Here is a 12,071-nt window from a genome sequence, read left to right as displayed (position 1 = left end):
TCTCCAGCTCCCTCAGACGCTCCCCCTAGGGCTAGTGATCCTTCAGCAGCTTCCTTGCCTTTCTCAGGACCCCAAAGCACTCGAAAACAATGCAAAAATGGCTAGGTTGATTCACAACGTTGCTGAAACATGTTTTCATATAATTGCAAAACATAAAGCTGCTTTACGGTGAGTTGGTGGCTTTTATCTGAGGGATTTTATCGACCTTCCCAGGCACCCCCACGGCTGGACACAGGCACAGCCACCCGTGGGAGGACCCAGCCCGTGCCAGCGCTCCGAGGAGCGGAGCGTGAGCCGCGAGCTACCCACCGCGGCCCGCCACGCCAGCACTCCCCCAGCTCCGCTACAGCGGCTCTGTCCCGCAATTCTGCCGCCCCAGCCCCGGGCACCGCAGGACCCCCACTCACATTTTCTTGGCCACATCGGTCTCCCTGAACTGCTCCTTCACCATCGCGGCGGCGGGGCCCGCGCGGCTGCACGCGGGGCGGGCCCGGGGCGCTCAGCGCGGCCTCCGCCCGCAGCGCCCCCTGCCGGCAGCGCGGTCCGGGCAGCGCCCCGGCCCTGGCGGCACCTGCTGCCGGCGCGCTCAGCGCAGGGCGGGGGAACCGCTCCTGCTGCCCAGGGAGCCTCCCGAGCACCGCCTGCCCACCGCCCCTCGGCCTATTCCCCGGCAGCACGGGGCTGAGCCCGGCGCCGCCCTCTGACACCCCTCCCTGTCTATGCACATGAATGACGCTCCCTCTCAGTCGTCTCTTTCCAAGGCCGAAGAGGCCCCAGCTCCCTGAGCCCCAAGCAACTCCTCAGCCAGGCTGCTCCACCACGTTCAGTCCGTGGCTCTGCGTGTCCCCACAGCAGCCCCGGGTCACCAGCGGCGGGACCCCAGGCGCACGGCCCCGAGCCGGAGCCAACGCACGGCGGGGCGGAGCTGGGCTGCGGTCACCGCCCCGCGCCTCACCCCCGCGCTACGAGCACGCCACAGCCACGCCCGCTGGGCTCCTGCGGCCCCGGGCGGGACGGCCGCACGCACAGCCCCACCCCGGCAGAAAGGGCTCTCTTATGATTGGCCGCGGGGCGGCGCCGGTCCTTTTCTTTTCCGGTCGCCGGAGCCGCCGTCGCCGCCATGGTGAGTGCCGGGCCCGGGCCCCGCCATCCGCCGCGCGCCGCCGCCATCCGCGCCCCGCCGCGCCCGCGCCCCGCCGCGCCCCGCCGGCCCGGCCCGCCCGCGCCCGCCCGCGGCGGAATGGCGGGCACCGGGCCCGGGCTCCCGCGGCCCGGCCGCCGCGCCCGCCGGCAGCAGCGAGCTGCGGGGCGCGGGCCCGCAGTGTGTTCGGCCGGAGCAGCCCCGCGCTCGGACAGTGCGGACAGTGTGCTGCTGCTCGGGGGCTGCCGGGGTCACACCGCGTTCATCGCGGCTGCTCCTGCCTGAAGGCCCTGTGGAAGCAGCGGCGAGCACGGTGTTCAGAGAAGTTTCCGCACTGCGTTAGGAAGAGCGTGTCCAGCAGCTCGAGAGAGCTGATCTGCTCTTTTCTCAGCCTTGGTGAGCCTGTACCTGGAGCGTAGTGTCCAGGTTTGGGCTCCTCAGTCCAGGACAGATATGGAGCTCCTGGAGGTTCCAGTGAGGGCAGTGAGGACAGCCGGGGGACTGGAGCATTTCTCCTATGAGCAAAGGTTGAGAGAGCTGAACGTCTTCAGTTTAAGAAGGGGTGACAGGAAGGCGATCTTACCAGTGTGTATCAGTATTTGAGGGGAGGTATCTAAGGATGTAGCCAGGCTCTGCTGGTGGTGCCAGGCACTAGTACTCGAGGCAAGGGCAGAAACTGATGCCCAGGAAGTTTCACTTGAACATCAGGAAGAGCTTCTTTACTGTTCTAGTGCATGGTCAGTCACTTTGTTCTGTATCCTCACTTTCACCATGCTCTTTACCTCCCCCACCCATTGCCATGTCCTTACTCTGAGGTCAGGTATGAACACACCAAATACCGTACCAAGTGTGTAATTTACTGAAAAAACTGGGTAAGCTTTTCTGTACCCATTGACCTGTTCTTCCTTTCAACCAGGAGTCATGGATGCTCCCTTGTCCTTAGGGGTGGGCAGCCATAGAGGCTTCAAACATTTGGGTTTAGGAAACTTCTGTTGTATTAGCGTACTTGGGATTGAGATCTGTGTCTTACTAAAAGCTGCTTCAGTTTTTCATGGTGGTGTGTATGTTGCTGTGGTGTTTTGGAAACTGGGGATTGACTTTATCAATTTCTCACTCAAAGGTGTTTTCTGTAGCCCAAGACCAGCCCACTTAATTGTGAGCTCACTGCCAGTATGGGAGGCTCCTGACTGTTGTGGTACTACTGTGCATTATTTATATACCTACTCATTTCTGTTGCATTTGTAACTATTGTTTTGTTTTATTTTAAATGCAGAATGACACAGTGACCATCCGAACCAGGAAGTTCATGACTAACAGACTTCTGCAGCGCAAGCAGATGGTAAAAGACTACAGAAAATTGCCTTTATTTGTTTAGTGGTTCCAAGCTGGAAGGTTTAGCTGCTATAAATAAGGGGCCCTTAAAATCTACAGGGTTTTTAAATTAAGAATTGTGAGAGCATACGGGTTTAAATACGTTGACGTATGCTCAAAGTAAATCTTGATGGTGAACTTGTACCAGCTTGAGACTGGATGTTGAGGAAAATAATTTCTGCACCAAAAGGATTATTAAGCATTGGAATAGGCTGCCCTGGGAAGTGGTTAAGTCATCTTCCCTGCAGGTATTCAAAAGACATGTAAGTGTAGCAGTTCAGAACGTGGCTTAGCACCATTGAGACACTTGGCAGGATTGGATCTACCGTTGTATTTAATGATTTTAAAGGTATTTTTCAGTCTAAATGACTCAGTGAAGCAAGGAACATCTGAACGTGGTGGAACTGTAGCACCTGGTGGGGCTGTGTACTGGATATTGCCCGTTCATCAACTTGTTGAAAATCTTTTATAGGTGATTGATGTTCTTCATCCTGGGAAGGCCACAGTCCCCAAAACAGAAATCAGGGAAAAGCTGGCAAAAATGTACAAGACAACCCCTGATGTAATTTTCGTCTTTGGCTTCAGAACTCACTTTGGTGGTGGCAAGACAACAGGTTTTGGCATGATCTATGATTCCCTGGACTATGCAAAGAAAAATGAACCAAAGCACAGGCTTGCCAGGGTATGTTGTTTTCTGGTATCTCAAAAACAGGATTTGCACGTGTAAAAACTCAAGTTTTTACATTCAAGTACAGTTGTATGAGAGCTCCTATGTATGAGCACGTTTAACTTCTGCATTTGCAAAATGGGCTGTGTTTTTATTCTATATTACTAGGGAATTGGGAAGGCAAAACTGATAATGCCAGAGGTGTTTAGCAGTAACTTTTAACAAAACACTAATAAAGGTCTAGAATCAGCATAAGAAATGGGGCTGATCCATGTGCCTTTTCAATGTTTACGTTGTGTGTTGAATCATTCATTAGTTAACAATCTTGCTATTTAGTTAATTTTTGAAATTTAAACTGTATTAGAACATTTCAGAAATCATGGAACTTAAACTCCAGGGTTGTTAGTAGAGAAACAATGTTAAAAGCAACTTTCAACTGTTTTTAATAGCACGGCTTGTATGAAAAGAAAAAGACTTCCAGGAAGCAGCGAAAAGAGCGTAAGAACAGAATGAAGAAAGTCAGGGGCACAGCCAAGGCAAATGTTGGTGCTGGCAAGAAGGTAGGATGAGACTATCTTTTAAGCTAGAGTGAACATGCCTTTGAAATGTTGATTATGAGTTCTTCAACAGAATAACATTGTTTCTCTTCCATTTTTTCACCTGTTCTACTGGATAACAGAAGGTAAACTGTATGTTGTATAGCTTGTCATCAGCTCAGTAGCTTAGTTGTGCTCCTCACTGCTGCCAGCCTAGCTGATACAACATGAAACAATGCTTCCTAAATTACTGTTTCCTATGTGTCACTTGAACTAAAGTTAAACTTCATAAATCTAACAGTGTAGCTCTAATCACTTAACTCAGTCTCGCAATACACACATTGGATAATCTTAACACTTGTTGCTCAGCCTGCCTAAACCCCTAATGCTTCCTCCCCCAAGTTACTGTTGGTATGGTGTTCCTTCCCGAGGTAAGTTTGTTAAGGATGTGTGCTGTAGGCAGTGAGGACTGTGTAAATAGAAATAAGGTAGGATGCCTTGGGGTCTGAGGGACTGATGCCCAAGGTAGTGGAGTCTTTCTCTGGTGAGGCTAGACCGATGCAGCCCTCCTGGGCTGTGGCTAGGACCTGATACAGGCAGGTTGGAAGGAGGCAGATTTCCTCTCATGAAACAGCCAAAGCTGAGGCATGCGTTGGGTGGGAATCTAGTCACTTTCCTTCACAGTGTTCCATCTTCTGATAAAAATTAAATAAGCTGTGCAGGCAAGCGGGGGTTTTTTGGGGTGTTTTAGCAAGGGGAGAGAGGGTAATGGGTTTTGATGCTTAGTTCTGTAGCTGTGAAAATACCTTGATATCTTGAACTTTAGTAATCTTCACTTTTGCTTTTTTCCTACTTTCTTGGAACTCTCCATCAGAAATGAAGTAACTGCAGGTACTGGAAATGAGCATGGATTTGGTGCCTGAATTATACATCACTAAAATGTGTCTATCCTTTTAATTAAAGCACTGTACTGCCTTGTATGCATGTTTGATTTAAACTTACATCTGTCATGTGAGGGTTTACCTAATTACATAATGAATTTTATTCGTTTGACTTGGAAGTAAAATATGCCTAGTAGCAAACCAGATTTTTTGAAACTAGTGAATAAACTTGAAAATAATTCCCAGTGAGAAGAAATCCAAGAAATCCAATCTTGTTGACTTGAGAGGTTGGTTCAGTCACAACAGGATCCTATTTTCAAAGTAGTACAGTGCAGTTGCATGTGTAACTTGACCATTGTGTGAAAGTGGTGGTGTACATGAAAGCTGAGTCACATCACAGGTGCATTTGAGGTGGTGCTTGGAAATGGCACGGTTGTCAACATTAAATTGTATTTAACTCTTGCCCTGCAGTTTTCCAAGTTAAGACACAAATTACAGTGGAATTGGAAATCTCAATTAAATTAGATTTTGTAGTTAGTGTGGAGGTGAAGTTCTTGTTATCCCTGGATGGAAAGAAACCAGTGTTACTGGCAGTTACTAGATCAGAGAATTACTCTACTAGAAAACATGAGGAGCCGTCTTCCTTTGTGCTTTAATGCTGTTTTAATCATTAAGTCCTACAATGGTTCATGGCACAAAATTAGCATTTGGTGTAGTAATAACACCTAATGTACCCACTTCTGTCAATGGAAAAAGAGTAATTTCATGTTGCACCAATCCCAGTTGTTTGGAGGAATTTCTTCCTTTTAAGACTTTTACACCTGAAGGTAGCTGGTTTTGAGTTAATGAAAAGTGATCAAGTGACTCACTTGAACTATTAATGGTGTCTAGTTCATAGAAGTTCTTACAGCCTATCAACAGTTCAGAAATTGAAGGAAAGGATCATGCCCTGTGGTAATTATGTAGGAGATGTGTATCAATGGCTTGTCAAACGAACGTGTAGTCTCAGTAGTAGGTGAACTATGTTTTTGATTAGAGATACTTTGATGTCTTTTTAACCGATCTTTCAGTTGATAAGTATGCATGGGTTAGATATGACTTGTTTACCAGATTTGTTAATCTTTGTGTTGTTACTTAAGATAAATTATTTTGTGCACTTCCTGAGCAACTTACTTGAGAATAATTCTGTGCTGCATTATCAAAAAACAGTAAACTTTGTCTTCAGAAACGCGTGTTCAAAGATGCTGATGTGATATGGTTCATCATCCTTATCACAGCTGTGTGGAGGAATTTTTAATAGGAGCTCTGGAATACATTTTTGAGTCCACCTACAAAGTCTGTGAGAACTATTTTACCTTGTATCAGTATTGATTAGAAAGAAACGTTTAGGCAAGTATATCTTCTAAAAATTACGTATGATGTAGTCATGACATATGCTGATGTATTGTTAAGTTTTCTTTGATGCTTCCTTTCACTTCTTATTCTTTTCACTTCCCATTCTGTTTTCTCTGCAGTTTCAAGAGAACTATTTTAAAATATTTTGTGTTATTTAATATATTCTGTGGCTCTAGAGCTTGCTGAGCTTGCTAAAATTTGCAATAAGTATATGTGAGTGTGCTCACCTGGTCTTTGCATTCAAAATAGTGATACTGAAATGCAGAAATATTCCCACCTTCCCTTTTAATGTCACAGCTGTAGCTGTGACAGCTTTTGACAGGTGGGGCTGTCAAACACAAGTGTGGATGGATAAGCACTTGGAAGCCGTTGTAGCCTATAGGTGTAATTATTGAACAGGCAGTTACATTCTGAGCATTAGTTAAGCTCTAAAGAGCTGTTGAGTTTAAGGGAGTAAGTGAAATCTTAAGTCTTCAGTCTCTGCAGTAGTCAGAACTTCCAGGGTTTCCTATCACATTTCAGTGTGGTTAATTGAAAAAAGCATGTGAGTGTCAGTGAAAACCCTTAAAGCTCAATTTTCTACAGTAGTAGAATTCAGATAAAATTCTTACTAATTTATGCTTTTTCTTTTTCAGTAAATGAACATTCTTCTGGTGGAAAACAGACAACAGGTATGCCTTCAGAATGCTTTTTTAAGGGTGGGCATTCAGCAGTGCAGTCATTATGATAACAAGTCTGAGGTGCATTTATACAAAGATTGGAACTTGTGCAGACATAGAGCTCAGTGCAAGAGTTTAAGGCTAAAAATATTTACAAATCACTTCTGCACTTATTACTCAGTTAGTAGCTCATGTGACTGTGACTTGCATGAAATACCTGATCAGTATAAAGACTGAAATAATATATTAGGTACTTTAGATTTACTGTTACCCAAGTTGCCGATTGTTTAGTCTTGCTGTAAACAAGGCTTATACTTTTCATATGTAGGTATACTCAAGAGAGGATAGGTACTTGAGTTTTATTGTCTGAAATAGATTGAAGTAGCATGATACCTATTTTTGGAACGAGTGTATGTTGTTTTTTTACAGGTACTCATTTCAAGTAAAATACTTACAAACAGGATACTCTTACAAACAAGTCAGACTACATTTTTATATCTTTGCTGCAGGAATATAAGTGCTGTGGTCATAACTGCTCCAGAAAAAACTGTTTTTATTAGAAATGGTCTGAGTGATTCAGTTGGAAGGAACTTAAACAGTCTGTCTGGGAGCTGATATAGTGAGTGTAATGTCTTAAACAGAAAGCTGTCACAGCTTGTTTATATCTTCTACAGAATTGCTATAATTTAGGCTCATTTTTTGCCATGGCAGTGCTGGGAAATTTTCAGCTTTGTGCTCTTACAAGAGCAATGTGGTTCACCTGACTTGTTTGGGAAACAGTTTTTCAGGCTTTATAAAAGTACAAACATAAAAATTGTTTTAATTGTGTGTGAGTGATATATTTTTTTTTTTCCCTTTACAGGCAGCATCATTCTATGAAGAAGTATAGAATGAATTACTCTGGAAAGCAGAAGCTGCTCATCTGACTTTAACATCAAATAAACTCTGTCAATAAAATACTGGTTTGCCTTTTAATTCAAAAGTAACCATTTTTTAAAGTTTGAGAAATTCAGTATAGGTGTACTGTTTGCACTGGATTAAAATCTTTTCATAATTAAACAAGTGTTGTTTTGAGTATCAATTTGAAGTGAACCACAGCTTCCTACTACTACAGGTAGTAGTAGGAGCTAGTTGCAAGCAGGCAGTGTTAGAGGTAGACTTGCTCTTGTTCAAGCTGTGGTTTGCAAAGTCCTTTTGTTTGGCTGCCTGTTTTATATAGACCTGTAGAATACAGTGGAAGGGAGAAGCAAACATGCAGACAGAGATACTCAGAGCTGCCTGCTTCCACAGTTAAGGCTAATGAAGGCATTGGGAATGATTTGTATTTTGTTCCTGAGTTATCAGGACAGTCTCTGGGGTCTGTCTCTGGTCTGCAAGATGTGTGGCACACCCCTAAATTTTAATTTGATAGTGTCTGGTGCATTGAGGAGTATGGAAAGCAGAAATTCTGTACTTTAAATTGGACTGAAACAGACTGGGCAGCTCTAGCAACTGTGTTGAGTAAGGCTCTGACATTTTACCTAAATGCAGTATTTTTGAATTTGCACTACCTTTGTACTGGGCAGCATGTTGTGAGACAGGTAAAAACACTTCTAGTGTTTGAGGGAGAAAACCAGCTCTATCACAGCTAAGAGTTGTTAAAGGGTTGGAAAGGGGCTGTTGTACTAGATCTGCTAAGTACAGATGAAGCACTTAATGCCTCTTGCAATACCTTCAGTTTGAGTTGAGCTAGTGGGGTTGCTGCTGGCTGTTCACAGCATCATGCTGTTAGCTGTACAGCTCATAGCTGTGGTGCTGCAGTAAACCCTTCCCATATATAATGTTCAGCATGAAAGGAGAGGAGTGACACTATTTAGTGTAATTGAACAGTCACTAGGGGGTGGTGTGAACACAGCAATACAAATGCAGGGAAGACACTCAGCAATTTTTCATAGAATAGGCTGAAAGGAGGCCAAATTGTCCCCTGCCAAAGAGGTCAATTTCTTTGAAGACATGCATTAAAAACAGTGTGAAGGAGCTGAGACATGAAGTGATATGTTTGTTTCAATTTTGGTTTGAATTCAATGGAAACCATCTGTTTCAGAGAAGACCATAGAGTTAGTGTTTTCCAAATGTTTACTACTTGAAAGCTCTAGACTGCTGGCACAAATTCTAGTTGCTCTTTTCAGAAGCCTCCTTACCTTAGTTCTATGCAATCAAGAAAGGATCTTTAAAGAAATGCTTGCATAAAGGTATGTGGCGGAGTGCCTTGTGTAGGATTGATGTTTTGAGTTTACATAGTAAACAGTGCTGTTCTGCGGGTGTCTGCCTCCAGAAGAGGAAATTATTTCTGGAACTGGAGTACTGAAGGATTCCTTCAGCTTTGTAATGTCTTGCATTTTATTTAGTATGGATTTGTTTATGTGGGTAGTACAGTAACATTGCAAAGCAGATGGATTGAAATAGTTAGAGCTTGGCGCCATATTATTGGAATCTTTGTGCTCCAGCAGTTGGGAGTTGTGCACAGGTCTTCATGTGAGGTTTGCTCTGCCAGAGTTTGCCTCTGCACTCCAGTCTAAGCAAGGTGTAGGAGCTTTTCTGTAATTCAGAAGTTTAATGCGCATGTCATGCTGTGAACACTCTAGGTTAGTCCCCTTTCCTGTGGGAGGTAAAACAATAATTAAGTGGAACAGGAACCTTCACATTTTTCCCTACAGTGTACTGAAGGAATCCTTTTATTTCCTGCTGATCTTGGCACATCCCATAATTTAGAAGTAATAGCTTTGTCACTGTTGCCTGCCTGGCCTGGCCCTCATATTTCAGGATCTCAATAATTTTATCTAGTTAACAACAGTCTGGAATCCAGAGAAGAAGATGAAGGAATTTTGGAGAACAACTTCTAAATTAATCTGGTGGCAAGCAATGTCAAATTCATATATGTGGAAAGACTTGCATTAATCACTGTTTACAATGCTTAGGGCTGGTTGGAGTTGGTGTTTTGCTGTAGGAAGGAGTCAAAATTGTATAGCAGGCCTAGTAAGAGCAGTGATGCAGAGTCTGGTGGAAAGACCAGAGATTACTGTCCTGGCTGCACAGAAAAAGAGAGCTTTGATAAAGATGAAAGATGGCAAAGTTTGACAACACCTGGGTGCAGTGAGGTGGTTTTGTCTAGGGACTAGCTGGCAATAAGTTTGAGAACAAATATTGAGGGGAAGAAATGAAGCTGATACCAACAATAGCTTGAAATAAATGAGGCATAATATGCTTTGAGAAGACTGTGATACCAACAGTCAGCTCAATGGGCAATGTGAGTTCTTCCTATTGATACAAAATGTGTCATTTAAGGATTGAAGTATGTGGGTCACTATCAAATCTGTTTGCAACAGTCAAAAGAAATTAACTTGTTCATATTATTCTGGTCAACTCCTATTAAAAAAGTGTTTTAGTGTCATTGGTTTCTTACATAGAAGAAATAGAATGTTGTCCAGTAACAGCTGTTGATGATACTACATTCATATAATAAGTTTGAAATATCTGTTGTAAATGCTTCCTGTTCATGTGCTTCTATTTGAGCAAAACAAGATCTAGTGAACCTTTTTTGGCTGATATTTTAATAGTGCTAAGAGATAAGAGTAGTTAATTATTTTTTCTATGAATGCTGGCAAAATTTCATTTGAGCAGATAAATTTTCCAATATAGGTGGCAAAAAGTTCATCAATGTCCCTAACAGAATAGCAATAAGATTAAATTACTTCTATGTTGTAATGCATCTAAGAGGTAGAATGGAAAGGTTTAAATAAACTTCTACAAATCACTGTCAGGAGCAGGCACATCCAAATACTTTCATGTCTTTGGACACTTTCATTGTGAAGGGATTAAATGGAAACTTGAGTTTGTTGCTAACATTTTTGAATTCTAGCATAAATAAAAATAATAAAAAAAAATAAAAATAATACCTGGGAAATTTTCGAATTCCATAAATTCCCTCTTAATTTATTCCTCTCTGTAAAGGCTGTGGCTATTGAAACAGCTGCAGAAGTGGCTAAAAGATATCCTGTGTGGCAGAAGGTAGAGCTGGCCATTGTCAACCAGTGCTCCTGACAAAGCTCCAGCTTCTTTCTGGGCTGCTGTTCATACACTGAGATCTTAGGTAAAGTCCAGTAATGTGCTGGGGCAGAGGATTCAGAGCACCCCTGCCTTCTTGTAGCAGTAGATGTTGCACTAGCAGCAAAAGCGAAGAGTGCAGTGCTTCACCGGGGTGGATGGCAGCAGTTTGTACTTGTGTTCATTGGGTTAAAATACAGCTGTTATTTAATGAAGCTGGCCAGGCTGCACACTGACCCCCATTAGGAGAAACATGCTTCGTTGCCTTTCATGATGATCTGATTTGATTGTACTGGAGCTGCTACCCTGCTATCATTTTCTGTCAATTTTTGCTAGCCTGTTTGTTAAGCCAGGCATCATTTGTGTTGATTTGATAACAGGTTTCAATCACTGATAATAAAACTTTTCTGTGACAGATGACCTCAGATCCATATCTCCTGCACAGTGTTGGCTGTAAGTAGAAAATTGGGACTGACATTTTGCTTTTTCAGCGTTTTCTGTCTGATTTAACAGCCAATGTAAAAATAACAATCAAAACAGTTTAATATTTTTAAACTAAGAGTGGAAACGGTTGAATTCTTAAAACGTTCGTTGGTCAATAGTTCTTGCATAGCTTTTAGCAGGGTATCAGAAGATATGAGAACTGAGAGATTTCATGTTTTAAGTATTTATTTTAATTGATCAATTCTAGTTATTGTAGAGAGGTTGATTTAGGCCCTACTTCAGGGCTTTACAAAAGGAAAGAATAATAGGATGGGGAGAAACTGCATCCTATTCACACTAATACTAAACCTGTATGTTTTTAAGGAGTTAAATAAACTGAGAATATATTATTGCCAGCATTAAACTGCATGGTTCTTGTAAAAACAAGCACTGAAGGACTGTACTCATGCATAAACCACAGAAAACAGGGTGAAATTGAATTGTCCAGAGTCAAAGAAATGCTGAAAAATAAACATCTGTCATTAAACACTGTGTGCAATATGCATACAATTTTTTTCATTTTTATTAAACATGAGATTCTTCAATTGCATTAATATCTGTCAATTGCTTTTTGTGACTCTGACTTGTGTTTTTGAAAAAAATAAATCTCCCCTCAGCATGATGAATGATTGCTTTAAAATACTTCATTTTGGTTCAACAGCGTTTTGACTCATGTCAATACTTCGTTGAAATGAAGTGTCTGATGACCTGGGTGAAAGCCTCAGTGTAGGACTAAAAGATACTTTTACAGAAGCTTTAACGTGGTGTGCTGCACAGACAGACCTAGGGGAACCTCCCTAGAAAAACCTGTCCTGCTGAAGGCAAGTGAGGCGCTCCTACAGCCCTGGCAGGATG

The 12,071-nt window shown here is 42.9% G+C and overlaps 2 protein-coding genes across 4 annotated transcripts in view; one reads left to right on the top strand and one right to left on the bottom strand.

The window, feature by feature from the left end:
• Positions 1-516, bottom strand: part of POLR3A (RNA polymerase III subunit A) — a 31,527-nt gene extending 31,011 nt beyond the window's left edge. For both annotated transcript variants that reach the window (XM_021526691.2, XM_077784566.1), the window contains exon 1: positions 408-516. In XM_021526691.2, coding sequence (XP_021382366.1) covers positions 408-451 — 44 coding nt within the window. In that variant the 5' untranslated portion in view covers positions 452-516. The remainder of the gene's footprint in view (positions 1-407) is intronic.
• Positions 517-1,006: 490 nt separating this feature from the next.
• On the top strand, positions 1,007-7,607 carry RPS24 (ribosomal protein S24). 2 transcript variants are annotated; one of them, XM_021526687.3, is made up of 7 exons: positions 1,007-1,123; positions 2,415-2,480; positions 2,985-3,194; positions 3,629-3,739; positions 4,590-4,606; positions 6,627-6,662; positions 7,513-7,607. In XM_021526687.3, the coding sequence occupies exons 1-5, from the start codon at positions 1,121-1,123 to the stop codon at positions 4,593-4,595; spliced, it is 396 nt and encodes a 131-aa protein (XP_021382362.1). In that variant the 5' UTR covers positions 1,007-1,120; the 3' UTR covers positions 4,596-4,606; positions 6,627-6,662; positions 7,513-7,607. The 2 variants fall into 2 exon arrangements, with proteins under 2 accessions (XP_021382362.1, XP_021382364.1); XM_021526689.3 differs by lacking the exon at positions 4,590-4,606.
• Positions 7,608-12,071: the final 4,464 nt, after the last annotated feature.

This window comes from Lonchura striata, chromosome 7 (assembly GCF_046129695.1).
Source record: "Lonchura striata isolate bLonStr1 chromosome 7, bLonStr1.mat, whole genome shotgun sequence".
Lineage (NCBI taxonomy): Eukaryota > Metazoa > Chordata > Aves > Passeriformes > Estrildidae > Lonchura > Lonchura striata.
This window is presented reverse-complemented; position numbering and strand designations above follow the sequence as displayed.

What these genes read in the sequence shown, in the direction of transcription:
- RPS24 (XM_021526687.3), top strand. An exon ending in TTCTGCAGCGCAAGCAGATG is followed by an intron (nt 2,481 to 2,984) that starts GTAAAAGACTAC and finishes AATCTTTTATAG; the next exon opens with GTGATTGATGTTCTTCATCC. An exon ending in CAAAGCACAGGCTTGCCAGG is followed by an intron (nt 3,195 to 3,628) that starts GTATGTTGTTTT and finishes TGTTTTTAATAG; the next exon opens with CACGGCTTGTATGAAAAGAA.